The 20,217-nt window shown below is 54.5% G+C and overlaps 1 protein-coding gene and 1 pseudogene across 1 annotated transcript in view; one reads left to right on the top strand and one right to left on the bottom strand.

Moving 5' to 3' along the window:
* The first annotated feature begins 286 nt into the window (after nucleotides 1-286).
* Nucleotides 287-20,217, top strand: part of TJP3 (tight junction protein 3) — a 44,587-nt gene continuing 24,656 nt past the window's right edge. The window contains 3 exon segments of the mRNA XM_009193155.3: nucleotides 287-1,045; nucleotides 18,670-18,726; nucleotides 18,850-18,959. Of these exon segments, the coding sequence (XP_009191419.2) occupies nucleotides 18,679-18,726; nucleotides 18,850-18,959 (158 nt within the window). The 5' untranslated portion in view covers nucleotides 287-1,045; nucleotides 18,670-18,678.
* On the bottom strand, nucleotides 8,249-8,823 carry LOC116271706 (annotated as a pseudogene).

The following is a 20,217-nucleotide window of genomic DNA, read 5'->3' as shown; positions in this document are numbered from 1 at the left end:
ATTGCGGGGTCAGGAGATCGAGACCATCCTGGCGAACACGGTGAAACCCTGTCTCTACTAAAAATATAAAAAAATTAGCCGGGCGTGGTGGCGGGCGCCTGTAGTCCCAGCTTCTAGGGAGGCTGAGGCAGGAGAATGGCGTGAACCCGGGAGGCAACGGAGCTTGCAGTGAGCGGAGATCATGCCACTGCACTCCAGCCTGGGCGACAGAGCGAGACTCCGTCTCAAAAAAAAAAAAAAATTTTGTAGAGATGGGTTTCACCGTGTTACCCAGGCTGGTCTCAAATTCCTGGGCTCAAGTGATCCTCCCCACCTCGGCCTCCCAAAGTGCTGGGATTACAGGTGCGAGCCACCACACCTGACCCTTCCTTGTTTTTTAGATGAGGACAGCGAGAAGCCCCTGTGATTTGCCCAGAGCCACACAGTGGGGAAGTGGCAGAAGCTTCTCTATGTAGGAATCCAGTCACTTCATAGTAGAGAGGCAGACGTTGCACGCAGATCTGCGGTGGGTAAGAGAGTATGCCAAGCTGCAACCTGATGGGCCGGCGTGCCTGGCGGGAGGCTCAGCACACACAGAGGCTGGGCAGCTCCAGATGCAAGAAGCAGGAGGCAGGGGGACTCAGGGGGTGCGGCCCATTCATGCCTGAATGTAGCCAATGAGGGTTTCCTAAGCACCTACTATGTGTGGACGCTTGATGCCAGGGCCTCGGCGGTGAGGGCGCAGGCAGGAGCAAGCTCACCTCTGGGCAAGCAGGGGTTAAGGCCAGCTGCTCCCACGTGAGGGCACCTTGCGACAGAGGCTCACACCCAGCCCGCCTGCTGGCCCGCCCCCTCACCCTGGTCCGTCTCCCTGTGTCTGTGGTCGTTGGTTCCACTGGCAGGGGACCTGCCTCCCTGTTGCCACCACAAGAGAGGAAAAGTTGGTCAAACAGGTGGGGAGGCCAGAGCTACAAGCCTCGAGTTCCCTCCCCACCACCCGTGCCAGGTGGGCACCCGGGCCCTGGCACCTGCCGCCTGCCCAGAGGCCACTCAGCCTCCTAGACAGGTAAGTCCCCCGCCCCACTCTGCTTTTCCACCCAGGGTGCATTGTCTGAGCTGGCCTTCCCCAGCTGAGGGTCCTGGGACTCCTCCCCAACCTCCCCCAACCTCCCCCGCCGCGAGCTGTCTCCCCTGCTCCTCGGAAAGCAGGAAACTGACACTCCTGCGTGGGCATCTGACATAGTTTCGTAGGGATTATCTGACCGGCAGTTACTGCACCTGGCGGCCTGCCCAGGACACTGAGCTAGAGACTTAAAAGGGTCATTGTTATCTAGGTGGTGCAGGGATGGGGAGGCAGCGAAGAGGCACAGGTTGGTCTCTGATCCCCCAAACTGAGGAGGGGAGGGGATAGCAGTCCGGACAGAGCCTGGGTTTACCTCCTGCAGCCTGAGGCCAGGAGGTGACAGGTGGGAAAGGCTGCGACCTCACCCATCCCTGAGCTTCCTGGAACTTCTTAAAAGGCTCCCAAGTTTTCAAACAACTGCATCTCCGTCCCCCAACCCCTCACCCTGTTCTCACCGCTGGAACCTCCGGGAGATTTGCAGGGAGGAGCTGGGGTGGGCTTTCTTTTGTTAATCTTTTTTTTTTTTTTTTGAGACGCCGTTTCGCTCTTTTTGCCCAGGCTGGAGTGCAGTGGCGCGATCTCAGCTCACTGCAACCTCTGCCTCCGCCTCCTGAGTAGCTGGGATTACAGGCGTCCACCACCACGCCCAGCTAATTTTTGTATTTTTAATAGAGACGGGGTTTCACCATGTTGGCTAGGCTGGTCTTGAACTCCTGACCTCAGGTGATCCACCTGCCTCGGCCTTCCAAAGTGCTGGGATTACAGGCGTGAGCCACCGCGCCCGGCCTTCCTTTGCTAATCTTTACGCCTCTGAGCGAAATCTCTGCGGGATTGGGCAGGTGGGAAGGAGGAAGGAGCTCTCAGAGTCAGAGAGGGGAGGGGTCGGCGACAAAAGTGTTTTTCTGGGTCATTTGCTCCCAAATGGGAGAACCAAGGGAGCTTCCTGGTGAGCCAAGTGTCCGATTTTTGCATCTCAAATCTCTTTCTCAGCACCAAGAGGGTGCCCTGGGGCTGAGGAGGCGTGGATGATCGCATGGTAGGGGACAGAGCAGCCCAGCATTGGGGTCACCTTGTGGCTGTGTGGCCGCAGAGCTCCCAGGGAGCAGGCTTGCTTGAGATTCGGGAGTCTGTAGGGGTGGGCGACACGGATCCCACCTTGCCTGGGTTTTGAGAGCAAACCTGTGGACTCAGGAAGATTTGGCTTCCACTCCTCCCTTCTCTCCGGGCCTCTGTTTCCTGCTGTAAAATGCAGACATTGAGGGCCGGCGCGGTGGCTCACACCTGTCATCCCAGCACTTTGGGAGGCCGAGGCGAATGGATCATGAGGTCAGGAGTTTGAGACCAGCCCGGCCAATATAGTGGAACCCTGTCTCTACTAAAAACGCAAAAATGAGCCGGGTGTGGTTGTGGGCGCTTGTGATCCCAGCTACTCGGGAGGCGGAGGCAGGAGAATCTCTTGAACCCGGGAGGTGGAGGATGCAGTGAGCAGAGATCGTATCACCACATTCCAGCCTGGGCAAGAGTGAGACTCTGTCTCAAAAAAAAAAAAAAAAAAGGCAGGATATTGAGTCACTGAGTCACAGGGCTGTTGAGTGCTGGACATAATAGAGCAGGTAACAGATTCTTGGTCATTCTGGGGTCAAGATGAGCAGTCCTGTTCCCAATGGGAGTCCTGTGGTCTCATCAGCTTCGTGGTTTATAGAGGATGAACCCTGGCTCAGAGAAGGACAGCCGCTTACCCTGGGCTGCACAGCCAAGTAGAAATGTCAGGCAGGCAAGAGTCAAGATGCAGAGGATGGGGAGCTCGTTTGTGGGCGGGGACGGGGCGGAGGGGGGAGGCCGCTGCTCTGGAGGCCGGCCCTGCCCCCAGCGGATGCCTCAGGCTCAGCATCTGGAGAAAGGCCTGCCCCCTGGCTTGGTGCTTCCTCGTGGCCCTGAGTCCCGGGGAAAGTCCAGGGCAGGGATTATGGGTGCTTGTTCTTCCTCTTTAGGGCTGGCCGGGTGCCAGGGGAGCTGTGTTTGCTCAGGGTGGAGCCTGACACCCTTTGGAATGGGTTGAGGTTAGCGGAAGCCTAGGCTGGGGGGAGGGGTCACCCAGGGAGGGAATGGGCATTTATGGAGCACTTACTGTATGCGCGAGTATGGGGTCACCAGGCCTTGGAGATTCAGCAGTGAGCAAGGCAGACCACGCTTCCTGCTCTCGTGTGGCATGTTTTGGTGGGGAAAGACAGACATGGAACAAGACACACAATAATTGAGCCAATGGCTGCACAGATGATAACATGTGTGAGAGGCGCTTTGTAATTTATTTTATTTTACTTTTCTTGAGACGGAGTCTTGCTCTGTTGCTCAGGCTGGAGCTCAGTGGCATGATCTCCGCTCACTGCAACCTCCACCTCCTGGGTTCAAGTGATTCTCCTGCCTCAGCCTCCCGAGTTGCTGGGATTATAAGCACCCACCACCAGGCCAGCTAATTTTTGTATTTTTAGTAGAGACAGGGTTTCGCCATATTGGCCAGGCTGGTCTCGAACTCCTGATCTCAGGTGATTCTCCTGCCTCGGGCTCCCAAAATGCTGGGATTATAGCCATGAGTCACCAAGTTCAGCCAAAATGAAGAAAGAGCTTTAAGTGCTGGCCTGAAGACACTTGGCTTTATGAAATTAAAGGATATTTTTTCCCAAAATAGTAAAATCATAACTCTCCTTTTTTTTTTTTTTTGAGACGTCTTGAGACGGAGTCTTGCTTTGTCCCCCAGGCTGGAGTGCAGTGGCGCGATCTCGGCTCACTGCAAGCTCCGCCTCCTGGGTTTACGCCATTCTCCTGCCTCGGCCTCCCGAGTAGCTGGGACTACAGGCGCCCGCCACCTCGCCCGGCTAGTTTTTTGTATTTTTAGTAGAGACGGGGTTTCACCACGTTAGCCAGGATGGTCTCGATCTCCTGACCTTGTGATCCACCCGCCTCGGCCTCCCAAAGTGCTGGGATTACAGGCTTGAGCCACCGCGCCCGGCCTATAACTCTCATACAAGTACAAAATGAGGCCAGATGCGGTGGCTCACGCCTGTAATCCCAGCACTTTGGGAGGCCGAGGCGGGTGGATCGCTTGAGCCCAGGAGTTTGGGACCAGCCTGGCCAACATGGTGAAACCCTATCTCTACTAAAAATACAAAAATTAGCCGGGTGTGTTGGAGGGCGTCTATAATTCCAGCTACTTGGGAGGCTGAGGCAGGAGAATCGCTTGAACCCGGGAGGCAGAGGTTGCAGTGAGCCGAGATCGCACCGCTGCACTCCCGCCCCAGCGACAAAGTGAGACTCCATCTCAAAAATGTCATTCCGTGCCCAGAATGACAACACCTTAGTGCAGACGGTTTTCAGGGGGCAGGGAGCCCCCTCTAACCCTGAGACACTGTAATTCACCTTTGATTTTCCTATGGGGGGCCCGAGTGGAGTTAGAAGCTTGGAGAGGCAGCCCAGGGGATCCTTAGCGGTGGATGCTTAAGCCTTTGAGCCTTCCCCGAAATATTGCTCAGGGTCAAAACCGGGATCTCCATTTTACAGATGAGGAAACTGAGGCAGGAGCTGGAATTCACGGGGGCTCTGCTGTTCTCTCTCAGCTGTGGAACCTCCTTCTAGAGCTCAGCCGTCCTCTCTTTTGGGGGAAATGGCATCTTTGGCATGCCTTGGTGGCTGCCGCCTGGAATCCCAACATTTTGGGAGGCCGAGGTGGGAGGATCACATGAGCCCAGCAGTTCAAGACAGGCCCGGACAACATAATGAGGTCCTGTCTCTACAAAATATACAAAAATCTGCCGGGCAGGGTGGCGTGCACCTGTGGTCCCAGCTACTCAGGAGGCTGGGGTGGGAGGATCACTTGAGCCCAGGAAAGTGGAGGCCACAGTGAGCTATGACTGCACCACCGCACTCCAGCCTAGGTAGCAGAGCAAGACTGTCTCAAAAAAAAGAAAACAAGTCCCCCGTTGAACCCCCTGAGCTGCATTCCATACTGCAAGCTTCTAGTAGGTTCCACACTCCCCTCCTACTTCAAAGTGCCCCCCGTGAGGTCCTCCAACTTCCCAAGGACGCCAAACCCTGAGACATTCTTCAGCCCTCCTGTGCATTAGAGCTGAGCAGGCCACACCTAGAATCCGTCCTTCCTCAAAGGTCATTCGACTCTTGGCAACCCACAGACCGGCGCGTCTCCTCCCACCTGGCTGCCCTCCGTCTTTGCTCTCTGTCTCTGCTCCTGCGCCGTCCTCTCCACTCAGCTTCCAACGCAGAGAAATTCCACTGTCAACCCCTCAAAGAGAGGAAGCTGGATAACCGCACCAGGACACATTGTCTTCCTCCAACCACCCACCGTCTGCTCTCATATCCATGCCCTGCTCAAGAGCACTCAATGGCTCCCTAGTACCATCCTGTGAACCTGGGTTGAAATCCAAGGCTTTGGAGATGGGCATAGCCTTGAGCCCCTTATTCCCCCCACCCCTGACCTTCAGATCACCTTAATGAATTAAAAACCTGCTTTTCTGGCCGGGCGCAGTGGCTCAAGCCTGTAATCCCAGCACTTTGGGAGGCCGAGACTGGCGGATCACGAGGTCAGGAGATCGAGACCATCCTGGCTAACCCGGTGAAACCCCGTCTCTACTAAAAAATACAAAAAACTAGCCGGGCGAGGTGGTGGGCACCTGTAGTCCCAGCTACTCGGGAGGCTGAGGCAGGAGAATGGCGTAAACCTGGGAGGCAGAGCTTGCAGTGAGCTGAGATCTGGCCACTGCACTCCAGCCTGGGTGACAGAGCGAGACTCCATCTCAAAAAAAAAAAAAAAAAAGTTACCTGGGCGTGGTGGCATCCACCAGTACTCCCAGGTACTCGGAAGGCCGGGTCAGGAGAATTGCTTGAACCTGGGAGGCAGAGGTTGCAGTGAGCCGAGATCATGGCACTGTCTCCAACCTGGGCCACAGGGTGAGACTGTGTCTCAAAAAAAGAAAAAATATATATATACACACACACACACACACACATATGTGTGTGTATATATATATATGAGCTGGATGTGGTGGCAGGCACCTCTAGGCCCACCTACTCAGGAGGCTGAAGTGGGAGGATCACTTGAGCCCAGGAAGTTGAGGTTTCAGTGAGCCATGATCTTGCCCTTGCACTCCAGCCTGGGTGACAGAGCTAGACGCTGTCTCAAAAATAAATAAATAAATAAGCGGGTTAAACTTCTAGCAACGAATGGGGCTCCTGGGCCATGTTTCCTGGCATATGCCTGGCTTCAGCCACAGTTACACCCGACATTCGTGTGCCCACTTTGCAGCTGAGAAAACTGGGGCCAGATGGTGAGCTGATCTGCGGGATTTGGCTGCAGCTGTTTGCCCCTGCATCTTGAACTCCAACGTGGTGCCTCTTACCGGAGGGGGACCCTTGGCAATGTCTTGAGATATTTGGGTGTTCAAAACCAGGCCGAGGCCAGGCGCAGTGGCTCACACCTGTAATCCCAGCACTTTGGGAGGCCGAGGCAGGCGGATCACGAGGTCAGGAGATCGAGACCATCCTGGCTAACCCGGTGAAACCCCGTCTCTACTAAAAATACAAAAAATTAGCCGGATGTGGTGGCGGGCGCCTGTAGTCCCAGCTACTTGGGAGGCTGAGGCGGGAGAATAATTTGAACCCAGGAGGTAGAGCTTGCAGTGAGCCGAGATCACACCAGTGCACTCCAGCCTGGGCGACAGAGCAAGACTCCCTCTCAAAAAAAAAATTTAAAAAAAAAATTGCTGGACCTTATTCATCTAAAATCTTTTTTTTTTTTTTGCGCCACCTGCTGGTGGCCGGATGTCACACAGGGAAGGGCTGAGCTGCCTCTAGGTACACAGTAGGTGTTCAGCAAGCCTTAGTTTTGGTTATTGGTGTTTCTACATTGGCTCAGCATGGGGTCTTGGAAAGAGTCTGGGGCTCCAGGAACCCATGCTGTGCAACCTTCACTGAGACTGGGACCCTTTCTGAACCTTCATCTATAAAATATGTGTGTGTGGCTGGGAGTGGTGGCTCACGCCCGTAATCCTAACACTTTGGGAGGCCCAGGTGGCCGAAGATCCAGACCAGCCTGGCCAACATGGGGAAACCCCGTCTCTACTGAAAATACAAACATTAGCCGGCCGTGGTGGCAGGTGCCTGTAATCCCAGCTACTCGGGAGGCTGAGGCAGGAGAATCACTCGACCCTGGGAGACAGAGGTTGCAGTGAGCTGAGATCGCGCCACTGCACTCCAGCCTGGGCAACACAGCGAGGCACTATCTCAAAAATAAAATAAAGTGAAGTATGTGTGTGGGATTCCCTGATAAAAATAATAGCCAACACTTAGTGGGAGCTTTCTAAGAATATTGTGTGCATTTACTCACATAATGCTTGGAGTCAGGTGCTATTATTACCATTTACAGATGGGGAAAATGAGGCACAGAGTGGTTTGCAGGAGGACACACCACTGGGATGGGGCAGATATCACATTTATGTCCTATTCTAGGCCCCTTTTATTTATTCATTTATTTATTTTTTTGAGACGGAGTCTCGCTCTGTCACCCAGGCTGGAGTTCGATGGCGTGATCTCGATCTCGGCTCACTGCAAGCTCCACCTCCCGGGTTCACACCATTCTCCTGCCTCAGCCTCCCGAGTAGCTGAGACTACAGGTGCCCGCCACCACCCCCGGTTAATTTTTTGTATTTTTAGTAGAGATGAGGTTTCACCGTGTTAACCAAGATGGTCTCAATCTCCTAACCTCGTGATCCGCCCGCCTCGGCCTCCCAAAGTGCTGGGATTACAGTATTTATTTATTTTCATTTCAATTTTTTTTTTTTTTTTTTTTTGAGACAGAGTCTCGCTCTGTCGCCAGGCTGGAGTGCAGTGGCGCCATCTCTGCTCACTGCAAGCCCCGCCTCCCAGGTTCACACCATTCTCCTGCCTCAGCCTCCCGAGTAGCTGGGACTACAGGCTCCCGTCACCGCACCCAGTTAATTTTTTGTATTTTTCATAGAGACAGGGTTTCACATTGTTAGCCAGGATGGTCTCGATCTCCTGACCTCAAGATCTGCCCACTTTGGCCTCCCAAAGTGCTGGGATTACGGGCGTGAGCCACCACCCCTGGCTTTTACAGGCTCAAGTTTTAATCAAAGCTTGTCTATAAGATTACTTTATTCCTGCATCTTCTCCATTGTTTCTTCCTTGTATTTGCCCTTTTCCTTTCCTACCTGGTGAGATTTGGCTTTCCGTTCAAGGATCTTCTTGCCGCCTTTGTCCAGTTTTAGCCTAGTGATAACCACCTAGGTCAATGCCTACGTGGACAGTTGTGCCGTTAGCCTTTTCCTGCTGCACCCGTTCAGTGTAGATAACATATTTCTTCCTGTAAACCTGGACTACTTTGCCAATTTGCTGACCTTTATAGTGTCCTCGCACAACCAGAACTTCATCATCGTTTTGAGTGGGCATGGATCGCAGGTGGTACTTGTGTCTCAGCTCTTTGGAAAGAGGGGAAGACATAGAATCTTCCTGCGAATGTGGGAAGGTGCATTAAAATGCCTTTTGTGATTCTTGCTTCGCTGGGAAGTCACAAAGGGACTGAACTTCATCTTGGTCGCTCCCGCTTCAGTGATGGCCGCAAAAGTGAAGAGAACTACACACTCCTTTTTGTTTATTTATTTTATTTTCTTTTTCTTTTTCTTTTTTTTTTTTTTTGAGACGGAGTCTCATTCTGTCACCCAGGCTGGAGTGCAGTGGCGCGATCTCCACTCACTGCAAGCTCCACCTCCCGGGGCCACGTCATTCTCCTGCCTCAGCCTCCCGAGTAGCTGGGACTACAGGTGCCTGCCACCTCGCCTGGCTAATTTTTGTATTTTTTTAGTAGAGACAGGGTTTCACCATGTTAGCCAGGATGGTCTCGATTTCCTGACCTCGTGATCCGCCCGTCTTGGCCTCCCAAAGTGCTGGGATTACAGGCATGAGCCACCGCGCCTGGCCTCCTTTTTATTTTTTACAGAGATTGGGTCTTGCTATATTGCCCAGGCTGGTCTCCAACTCCTGGCATCAAGTGATCCTCCCACCTGACTCTTCAAAATGCTGGAATTACAGGAGTGAGCCATTGTGCCTGGCCTCTAGGCTCCTTTTAATCCTCCTGACAACCCTGTGATGTAGGGCCTATTATTTTCCCCAATTACAGATGTGGAAACTGAGGAACAGAGAGGGGCAGTAACTTGCCTGAGGTCACACAGCAAATAGGTGAGAGCTGGTTTTAGAACCCTCCCAGCTCTGAAGTTCCAAGTGGGTCCCCACAAGAGGCTTTGGTAATGCTTTACTGGGGCCCTTGGAGACCCTTGAGGGACACCCTTGAGGGACTGACTGTAGCTGACTCGGGTCTCTGGGCTAGTGTTTTGGGTAGAATTGTAGTGAAGGAGGTGAGATGTCATCTTAGTGGGCCCTCTGAGACGTTGATATTGTTGGTCTTGTTTACTTAGCAAACTCTTTTTTTTTTTTTTTTTTTTTTTTGAGACTGAGTCTTGCTCTGTCACCCAGGCTGGAGTGCAGTGGTGCAATCTCGGCTCACTGCAAGCTCTCCCTGCTGGGTTCAAGCCATTCTTCTGCCTCAGCCTCCCAAGTAGCTGGGACTACAGGTGCCCGCCACCATACCTGGCTAATTTTTTTTTTGCATTTTTAGTAGAGACGGGGTTTCACAGTGTTTGCCAGGATGGTCTCGATCTCCTGACCTCGTGATCTGCCCATCTTGGCCTCCCAAAGTGCTGGGATTACAGGCGTGAGCCACTGCGCCCGGCCTACTTAGCAAACTCTTAACCAACCTTCAAATCCCCAGCTGCGATGCCCCCTCCTCCAGGAAGCCTTTCTTTTACCCACTAGAGTTTTCTCTATGCTCTTCACACCTAACCACAACCTGGGGCTCCTCTCCCTGCCCAGCCGTGACTGGATAAGGCTGGGAAGGGGTGTTTATGTGTAGGTTTGCCCCTTTAACCCTGGGGTGGGGCCCAGGCACAGCTGGGCTCAGGTTTTTTTTTTTATAGTAAGGAATGTGTGGGTGCAGCCATGACCAGCCCCGCCCACCCAGGTGACTTGAAGTTTTCCTACACTGGTCCAGTCCCTCCTAGGTCTAACCTTAAGAATCCCGGAATCCCAGGCGCCTGAGGTGGGAGGCTGGGCTGGGCTGGGTGAGAAGAAGGAAACGACCTTTACTCACTCCCAGAGCCTGAAGAATTTCCTCGTGCCCTGCTCCCCTGCCCCTTTCTTTCTTTCTTTGTTTCTCTTTCTTTTTCTTTCTTTCCTTTTTCTTTTTTTTCTTTTTTTTTTTTTTTTGAGACAGAGTCTTGCTCTGTCACCCAGGCTGGAGTGCAGTGGCCGGATCTCAGCTCACTGCAAGCTCCGCCTCCCGGGTTTCACCTTCATTCTTGCCTCAGCCTCCCGAGTAGCTGGGACTGCAGGCACCGCCGCGCCCCTTGTAGTTTTTTGTATTTTAGTAGAGGCAGGGGTTTCACCGTGTTAGCCAAGGATGGTCTCGATCTCCTGACCTCGTGATCCAGCCCATCTCGGCCTCCCAAAGTGCTGGGATTACAGGCTTGAGCCACGGCGCCCGGCCAATTCTTTTTTTTTTTTGAGACAGGGTCTCGCTCTGCTCTGTCACCCAGACTGGAGTGCAGTGACTTGATCTCAGCTCACAGTAACCTCAGCCTCCCGGGTTCAAGCTATTCTCTTTCCTCAGTCTCCCGAGTAGCTGAGGCATGCGCCACTACGACCGGCTGATTTTTGTATTTTTAGTAGAGACGGGGGTTTCCACATGTTGGTGAGGCTGGTCTCGAACTCCTGACCTCGTGATCCGCTCGCCTCGGCCTCCCAAAAAATTCGGGGATTACAGGCAGGAGACACCGCGCCCGGTCCCGCCCTGCTCCTTTCTTTCCTGGGTGCTGGGTGTGAAGACAGAGCCCGGAGGCCAGGACCGCAGGGAAAAGGCACGCAGCCGCTGTTGCATCTTCAGGGCGTCCACGCCCCTGGCCTCTGGAGCCTCAGGTTCCCCTCTGGGGAATAGGGCAAACCTTCCGGAGATAAGGTGACCCAGGGACCAGCCCTGTGCTGAGGAGGTCTCCGGCCCTCGACAAGCTTCTAATCCAAGAGGCCTCCCAGATGCACCTCAAAATGTGCCCATTTCGCGGACGGAAACACCGTCCAAATAGTAGGCTCCGTTCCAAGAGCAGGGGTTACTCCTGCCGGGTCTTGCTGGCAGCCTTGTCGGGCCGGGATCTGGTCGCGGCCGCCGGCCCCAGCTCGGCTGCGTGGATAACCCGGCCTGGAGTTTCCGCCTCAGGACCTGGCTCCTGTGATGGGAGGGGGGAGAAACCTCCGCAGCGTCCAGGGGGCGTGTCTGGGCAGGGGCGGGGCTGGCCTGGGACCTGGAGGAGGAAGAGGGGGCAGGTGCAGCCGGGAGCTGCGGAGCTGGAGGGAGGAGGACGAGAGCCGCCAGGCCCTCAGAGGCTGTGACCCTCCCCAGCCTCCTTCCCCAGCCCGGGGTGGGGGCCGATTGACTGTTTCCAGGCCCCGCCTCGGGTAGGGGGGCTGGAGAGCCCCCAGGTGGACCATGGCGGTGAGATTCCAGGCGAGTAACCCTCCGAGGGCGGCGCGGGGAGGGGTTCGGGCTGGGGTGGTGGGGGGAACCAGGGTTTGGGAGTCGACCCAGGACAGCAGAACACCTTCTACCTACATAACAGGCAGGGAAACTGAGTCCCAGAGGGATGAAATGGCTAGCTGGAGGTTGCACTTCGAGATGCTTCCGCGCCCCCATCCCTGCTTCCAAAGACCATCTCTTCTGGAACCTCCTCTGCCCCAGGACCGGCCTCCTTTAATCCCACAGAGCTGGGTTCAAATCCCGAATTTTCTGTCCACTATGCTGTGTGTAACGTGGGGCCAGTGAGTGAACCCTCTCTTTACCTCATCTGATAAATGGGTGATCAGCATTTTAAACAGAGGGAAAATGTATTTGAAGAACTTGGCGCATCGTAGGTGGGCTGGAGAGATGTTCATCCCCCTTTGCTGGGGGTGTGCAGCCGGCTGAGCTCGGGCGCCCATGGTGGCACGGTGGGCAGTGACTTCATTTGTGGGCTGGGGTGGCTTTGGTGAACATTCACCTCCTACAAGGCTGCAGGAGGGAGCACCAGCATTTATTGGGTGCCCACTGTGTACAGAGCCGTTAACAGGCATTACCAGGCAGAGGCAGGGGTGGGGTGAGCAAGCTGGCTGGGGTGCGCCGTGGTGGGGGCGGGGTGGAGGGGCGATCCTTGTCTCCAGAGGGATTTCACCCTCCAGGCATGGAGCCTGGACTGGCTCCTTCACACCCACCAGCCAGGGTAGACTGGGGTTGCAGTGGTATGTGGCCAGACCCAGGCCACTCGGCCCCAAGCTTCAGGACCTGGCACTTCTGGTTTCCACTGACTTCCTCCTGGCCTCCAGGTACAGCTCTCAGAATCCCCTCCCCAGTCGGTGTATCTGTTGGCTGAAACCTCCCCCTCTGCCATTGTTTCTGGAAGTGTGGGGGGCGGGGAGAAGGGACAGTGGCCTGGGAGCCCCGTGCCCCGGGGCCGTGTGACTTGGTACCGCCGTCCCCTCTGGGCGGGCCTCTTGTTCGGCGTTTGTGTCCAGCCCTGGGTGGGGGGCGGGGACAAAGACCCAAGCCCCACCCTCTCAGAGCTCACCTGGACAGGGGCAGGGCCGGGAACTCAGGACGCACCTGTTGAGCACTTGCCACAGTGTGTTTTGTTCAACCATTCACTCGTTCCTCAAACTCTTCCCTAGGGGGACCTGGTCTTATGGGGTCCCAGGGGCCCATCCCTGCCCATCGGGAGCCCTCAGACTGAGGGGGAAGGTGTAGGGTGGAGAAATGCACTCTGACATCCCACATCCCAATCATCACAGTTGGGCCAGACGGAAGGATGCGTACGGAGGAAGAGACTGGGGCTGTGAAGGATGAATAGGAGTTTGCCAGGGAATCCAGCACCAGCACCCAGGGCCTGGAAAGGAGACTGATGGCCGAACACCTGGGCCTTAAGTAGCCAGAGAGACAGACATGCCTCCTTTCACAGACAAAGAGAAAAGACCAGAACCGTACCAACTGATGGTTAAAGGGAATAAAGATGATTTTTAGATGCCTTGAATAAAAAATCATAAAACAGGCCGGACGCGGGGGCTCACGCCTGTCATCCCAGCACTTTGGGAGGCTGAGGCGGGCAGATCACCTGAGGTCAGGAGTTTGAGACCAGTCTGACCAACATGGTGAAACCCCGTCTCTACTAAAAATACAAAAATTAGCCGGGCGTGGTGGTGGGTGCCTGTAATTCTAGCTACTTGGGAGGCTGAGGCACGAGAATCGCTGGAAACCGGGAGGTGGAGGTTGCAGTGAGCCAAGATCGCACCATTGCACTCCAGCCTGGGCGACAGAGTGACACTCTGTCTCAAAGTAAAAATAATAATAATAAAAAAACAAGCAGGAGTGATTGGGGATCAGAGAAGACTGGTTAGTTAGGTGGTCAGGGAGGACTTCCTGAGGAGGTGGCATTTGAGCCTAGACTTCAGTGGCTGGGGCCAGCCAGGCAGGAATCCCATGAAACATGTCCCAGATTCAGGGGACAGACGGGGGAAAGGTTTGGAGGTGAACTAAGATGAGGTGGGCTGTGAGGTTAGGCTTAATCCCTCGGGCACTGTGGAGCTCTGGAGGGTTTAGACAAAGCTTCTGGTTTCCGTGGAGACGAACCCGCACAAGCTGGGACAAGCCTGGACCACCTGGACTCCCTCACCGCCCTCCCCATCTGGGGCCCTGGTTCCCTGGGACTGTCTCTCTCTTTTTTTTTGAGACAGAATCTCACTTTCTTTTTTTTTTTTTTTTTAAGGAGGAGTCTCACTTTGTCGCCCAGGCTGGGGTGCAGTGGCACGATCTCGGCTCACTGCAAGCTCCACCTCCCGGGTTCACGCCATTCTTCCGCCTCAGCCTCCCGAGGAGCTGGGACCACAGGTGCCCGCCACCTCGCCCGGCTAACTTTTCTATTTTTTGTAGAGATGGGGGTCTCACTATGTTGTTCAGGTTGGTCTCGAACTCCTGGGCTCAAGCCATCCTGTTGCCTCGGTCTCACAAAGTGCCAGGATTATAGGCAGAAGCCACTGTGCCTGGCCCTGGGACCATTTAATGACACAAAGTATAACATCAAAGCAGGTAAAAAAAAAAAAAAAAAAAAAAGATGCAATTTTGAAAACTAAGCTCAGAAGAAAAACAGGGGCCGGGCGCGGTGGCTCAAGCCTGTAATCCCAGCACTTTGGGAGGCCGAGACGGGCGGATCACGAGGTCAGGAGATCGAGACCATCCTGGCTAACACAGTGAAACCCCGTCTCTACTAAAAAAATACAAAAAACTAGCCGGGCGAGGTGGTGGGCGCCTGTAGTCCCAGCTACTCGGGAGGCTGAGGCAGGAGAATGGCGTAAACCCGGGAGGCGGAGCTTGCAGTGAGCTGAGATCCGGCCACTGCACTCCAGCCTGGGCGACAGAGTAAGACTCCGTCTCAAAAAAAAAAAAAAAAGAAGAAAAACAGTAAATAATCAGAAAGCCACTATGGCCTGGTGGTTAAGAGCAAGAGTGAGGCTGGGTGCGGTAGGTCACGCCTGTAATTCTAACACTTTGAGAGCCTGAGGAGGGAGGATCGCTTGGGCCCAGGAATTTGAGACCAGCTTGATCAACATAGCAAAAACCCTATCTCTACAAAGAGAAAAAAAAAAAAAATGCCGGGTGTGGTGGTGCATGCCTGCGGTCCCAGCTTCTCGGGAGGCTGAAGCAGGAGGATCCCTTGAGCCTGGGAGTTCAAGGCTGCAGTGAGCTGTAATTGAGCCACTCCAGCATGGGCAACAGTGAAACCCCGTATCAAAAACCAACCAACCAACCAAAAAAGAGCCAGAGAACAGGGCAGGCTGCCAAAGTTCACCACTGTGCTGTGTGACCTCAGGCAAGTTACTGAACCTCTCTGGGCGCCTTTTAATCTCACTGCTAAAGTAGGAATGGTAACCGTGCCACTTCCTAAGGTCACTCTGAGGATGAAATGAATAGGTCCACATCAAGCGCCCGCTCGCAGCCAGCATGGACGAGGAGAGCTTTGGGACGCCAAGGCAGGAGTTCAAGACAGCCTGGCCAACATGGTGAAATCCTGTCTCTACTAACAGTACAAACATTAGCTGGCTGTGGTTGTGGGTGCCTATAATCCCAGCTGTTCAGGAGGCTGAGTCAGGAGAATCGCTTGAACCCAGGAGGTGGAGGTTGCAGTGAGCTGAGACGACGCCATTGCACTCCAGCCTGGGTGACAAGAGCAAAAAACTCCTTCTCAAAACAAACAAACCAACAAACAAACAACTACGCAAAGGAGAAAGTCATTATTTGGCCGCCACCTCCCCAAGCCTCCTTCTCCTTGTCATGCATTGAATCTGTCCCCTTCTCTCAAACCACATCCCTGGAAGACAGGGTAGCGGTGCCATTTCACAGATGGGGAGACTGAGGCTGGGAGAGGCCCCGCCATAGCTAGCACGGGTGGGCGGACGTGCGATTTGAGTCCGGTCCTGAGTGCTGTCCTGCCTCCCTGGGAACTGCAGAGCCCTGCCCTCTGCTCTGTTTCTCTCCCCTCCACCCCGCTTCTCACTCCTGGAGATCAGGAATGCTGGCCTCCCTGGAGACGCTGGAGCTTATAAGAAAATGGGGGGTGCCTGGGCAGAGGCAATCACACACCCGCTGTGCCAAGCCTGGAAAACCGGCTGGGGAGGAGGAGGAGTTACTTCTACAAACTCCCTCCCCCGTCCCTCCACCTGTCCCCTGCCTGGGGAGCAGGGCATGGTCTGTGCTGGCAGGAGGGAAGGGGGGGTGGAGGCGTGGCCAGGTGACCTTGCACCTGAGTCTAGTGTTCTCATCTATGCCATGGACATGAAAATAACAGAATCGGCCAGGCGCGGAAGCTCACGCCTGTAATCCTAGCACTTTGGGAGGCCGAGGCGGGCGGATCACCTGAGGTCTGGAGTTCAAGATCAGCCTGGTCAACGTGGTGAGACCCCCATCTCTACTAAAACTACAAAAAATTAGCTGGGCGTGGTGGCAGGCGCCTGTAATCCCAGCTACTCAGGAGGCTGAGGCAGGAGAATCGCTTGAAGCTAGGAGGCGGAGGTTGCAATGAGCCGAGATCGCACCACTGCACTCCAGCCTGGGCAACAAGAGCGAAACTGTCTCAAAAAAACAACAACAAAAAAGATAGTACATGTAAAGCACCTGGCACAAAGGAAGTGCTTCATTAATTCACTCACTCACTCATTCATTCATTCAGCAAATCCTTCTTGAATCCCTGCTGCAACTCATGCGCTGTTCTAGGCAGGGAACTGAGGGCTCAGTTATGGACAAAGACAAAAATCTCTGCCCTCTAGAGCTGATATTCTAGACGGTGAGGGTGGATAGTGAATAGGCTTTAAAAATCGAGAGAATGTCCAAGGATTGCAAATTCCTTTTTTAATTTTTTTCTTTTCTTTTTTGAGATGGAGCCTTGCTCTGTCGCCCAGGCAGGAGTGTAACGGCGCGATCTCAGCTCACTACAGCCTCCACCTCCCAGGTTAAGCCATTCTCTTGCCTCAGCCTCCCAAGTAGCTGAGACTACAGGCACCCGCCACCATGCTTTGCTCATTTTTTTTTTGTATTTTTAGTAGAGACTGGATTTTGCCATGTTGGCCAGGCTGATTCTGAACTCCTGACCTCAGGTGATCTGCCTGCCTTGGCCTCCCAAAGTGGTGTTGGAATTACAGGCATGAGCCACCGCACCCAGCCTGCCTTTTTTTTTTTGAGATGGAGTCTTGCTCTGTCGCCCAGGCTGGAGTGCAGGGCGTAATCTTGGCTCACTGCAACCTCCGCCTCCTGGGTTCAAGCAATTCTCCTGTCTCAGCCTCCCGAGTAGCTGGGATTACAAGTGTGCACCATCACACCCAGCTAATTTTTGTATTTTTAGTAGAGATGGGGTTTCACCATGTTGCCCAGGCTGGTCTCAAACTCCTGACCTCAGGTGATCCACCTGCCTTGGCCCCCAGAGTGCTAGGATTACAGGTGTGAGGCATGGTGCCCGGCCGGGTTGAAAATTCTATGGAGGAAGATACACCAAGGAGAGAGGGAAAAGGTGGTCTGTTGTGGTCAGGAGGGGGTTACAGTTCTAAATGGGGTGATCAGCGGTGACTTCATCAAGGGGGTCACGTTTGAGTTAAGTCCTTGAAGGAGGGTGAGGGATATGGGGAAGGCGCTCCGTGCAGAGGGCACGGCTGGTGCAAAGGCCCTGAGGCAGGACTGCGCCTGGCGTGTTGGTGTTGGAGGGACAGTGAGGAGGCCCGAGTGGCTGGAGCAGAGTGAGCTCCCTCTACCCTGCAGGCCTGGCTCGATCCTCTCCAGGGAACTGAGCCAGACCTTCCAGAGGGAGAGGGACCAAGAACTTGCTTTCTCTCTGCACCTGCTACTGTTCAGTTCACTTCAACCAGGTCTCTCCCCCTTGGCACTGCTGACATTCACAGCCGGATTGTTCTCCGGGGTGGGGCCGTCCTGGGCACTGCAGGGTGCTGAACAGCGTCCCTGGCCTCCACCCACTCCATATCAGGAGCTCCCTCAAGTCATGACAACCACATCTGTCCCCAGACATCGCCCAGTGTCCCCAGGGCAAAGCAGAATTGCCCCTGTTTGAGAGCCACTGACTTAGACCCATTTTGCAGATGAAAAACTGAGTACGGGCCAGGCGCCGTAGCTCACGCCTATAATCGCAACATTTTGAGAGGCCGAGGTGGGTGGATCACCTCTCAGTGGTGAGAGGCTGAGGTTGGGAGTTTGAGACCAGCCTGGCCAACATGGCGAACCCCGTCTCTACTAAAAATAGAAAAATTAGCCCGGCATGGTGACGGGCACCTGTAATCCCAGCTACTCAGGAGACTGAGGCAGGAGATTCACTTGAACTTGGCAGGCAGACACTGCAGTGAGCAGAGATTGTGCCACTGCACCCCAGCCTGGGCAACAGAGTGAGACTATGCCTCAAAAAAAAACAAGGCCGGGCACAGTGGCTCACGCCTGTAATCCCAGCACTTTGGGAGGCCAAGGCGGGTGGATCACTTGAGGCCAGGAGTTAAAGACCAGTCTGGCCAATGTGGTGAAACCCCATCTCTATTAAAAATACAAAAGTTAGCCGGGCGTGGTGGTGCACCCCTGTAATCCCAGCTACTTGGGAGGCTGAGGCAGGAGAATCGCTTGAACCTGGGAGGTGGAGCTTGCAGTGAGCTGAGATTGTGCCACTGCACTCCAGCTTGGGTGACAGAGTGAGACTCCGTCTCAGAAAACAAACAAAAAAACCTGAGGCCCTGAGAGAGGTAGTAACTTGTCACAGGCTCCAACCACAGGCCTGTCAGAGCTTGACTCCTCATCCTGGGGCTGGGGACCCCCAAGTGCTCGGATGAGCCTGTGTGACCTCACACCCGTCTTCCCCGTTCCCCTTGACCAGGTGGCCGACATGGAGGAGCTGACCATCTGGGAACAGCACACGGCCACACTGTCCAAGGTGAGACCTCCCTCGCCCTGTCTGGGTGCCGGGGGACATGGTGGCTTCGGCCCAGCTCAATAGAGGGGAGATGCTTTACTCTGCGGGAAACAGCAGCTCTTCCTCCCCCTTATCCTCTCTCAGGACCCTCGCCGGGGCTTTGGCATTGCGATCTCTGGAGGCCGAGACCGGCCCGGTGGATCCGTGGTTGTGTCTGACGTGGTACCCGGAGGGCCGGCGGAGGGCAGGCTACAGTGAGTATCCAGGCAGCTGGGTTCTGTCAGGGGGAGGGCACGTCGAGAGGAGAAACCAGGCCGGGTACGGTGGCTCACGCCTGTCATCCCAGCACTTTGGGAGGCTGAGGTGGGTGGATCATCTGAGGTGAGGAGTTTGACACCAGCCTGGCCAACATGGTGAAACCCTGTCTCTACTAAAATTACAAAAATCAGCCCTGAGTGGTGGCGCGCGCCTGTAATCCCAGCTACTCGGGAGGCTGAGCTGGGAGAATCGCTTGAACCTGGGAGGTGGAGGTTGCAGTGAGCCGAGATCACGCCACTGCACACCAGCCTGGGCAACAGAGGGAGACTGTGTCTCAAAAAAAAAAAAAAAAGAATAAGAAAGAAAGCAAGGCAGGCAGGGTGCAGAGGCTCACGCCTGTAATCCCAGCACTTCGGGAGGCCAAGGCGAGTGGATCATGAGGTCAGGAGTTCAACACCAGCCTGGCCAAGATGGTGAAACCCTGTCTCTACTAAAAATACAAAAAATTAGCTGGGTGTGGTGGCATGCACCTGTAATCCCAGCTACTCCAGAGGCTGAGGCAGAGAATTTCTTAAACCTGAATGGGCGGAGGTTGCAGTGAGCTGAGGTCGTGCCGCTGCACTCCAGCCTGGGTGACAGAGCGAGACTCCGTCAAAAAAAAAAAAAAGAAAGCAAGGTGAAACCTTTGTAAGCCAAAGCAAGGAGACTGGAAAGTGCCTGGCACCTTCTAGCTCTGTCAACACAGGGCTCGGAGTTGGCAGTAGGACAGTGTCAGAGACTTGAGCCTCACTTCCCTAAGGTACTTCCGGGTTCTTCACGGCAGTTCCTGGGGTCATAGTGGCCCCAGGGCCCTTTTGGAACATAAAGTCCTGGAAACCATCTTTTTTATTTTTTGGCAGGAGGGAAGGAGACCCAGTGTCCTGAGTCTTTAAGGGTTTGAAGCTTCTTGGAATTGTGTTGATAAAATGGTTCTGGGCCCCAAGTGGCTGACAGGTGATATGGCTCAGCCCAGCCCAGAATTAGGGACCACCAGGTTCAGAGAGAAAGAGCTAGAGAGAAAATATGAAATACAGACAGGGAGAGAGGGAAAGAAAAGCAGGAAGTGGGGATTTGTGGTGGAGGAAGCGAGGAGCAAGAAGATGCCAGGTGTGTGTAGTTGTAGCTTCCAGGCCCGGCATGGTGGCTCAGGCCTGTAATCCCAGCAGTTTGGGAGGCTGAGGCGGGTGGATCATGAGGGCAGGAGATCGACACCAT

The sequence above is a fragment of the Papio anubis genome, chromosome 20 (genome assembly GCF_008728515.1).
Source record: "Papio anubis isolate 15944 chromosome 20, Panubis1.0, whole genome shotgun sequence".
Classification (NCBI taxonomy): domain Eukaryota; kingdom Metazoa; phylum Chordata; class Mammalia; order Primates; family Cercopithecidae; genus Papio; species Papio anubis.
Note: the sequence above shows the minus strand (reverse complement) of the source record. Positions and strands in the feature narration are given on the sequence as shown.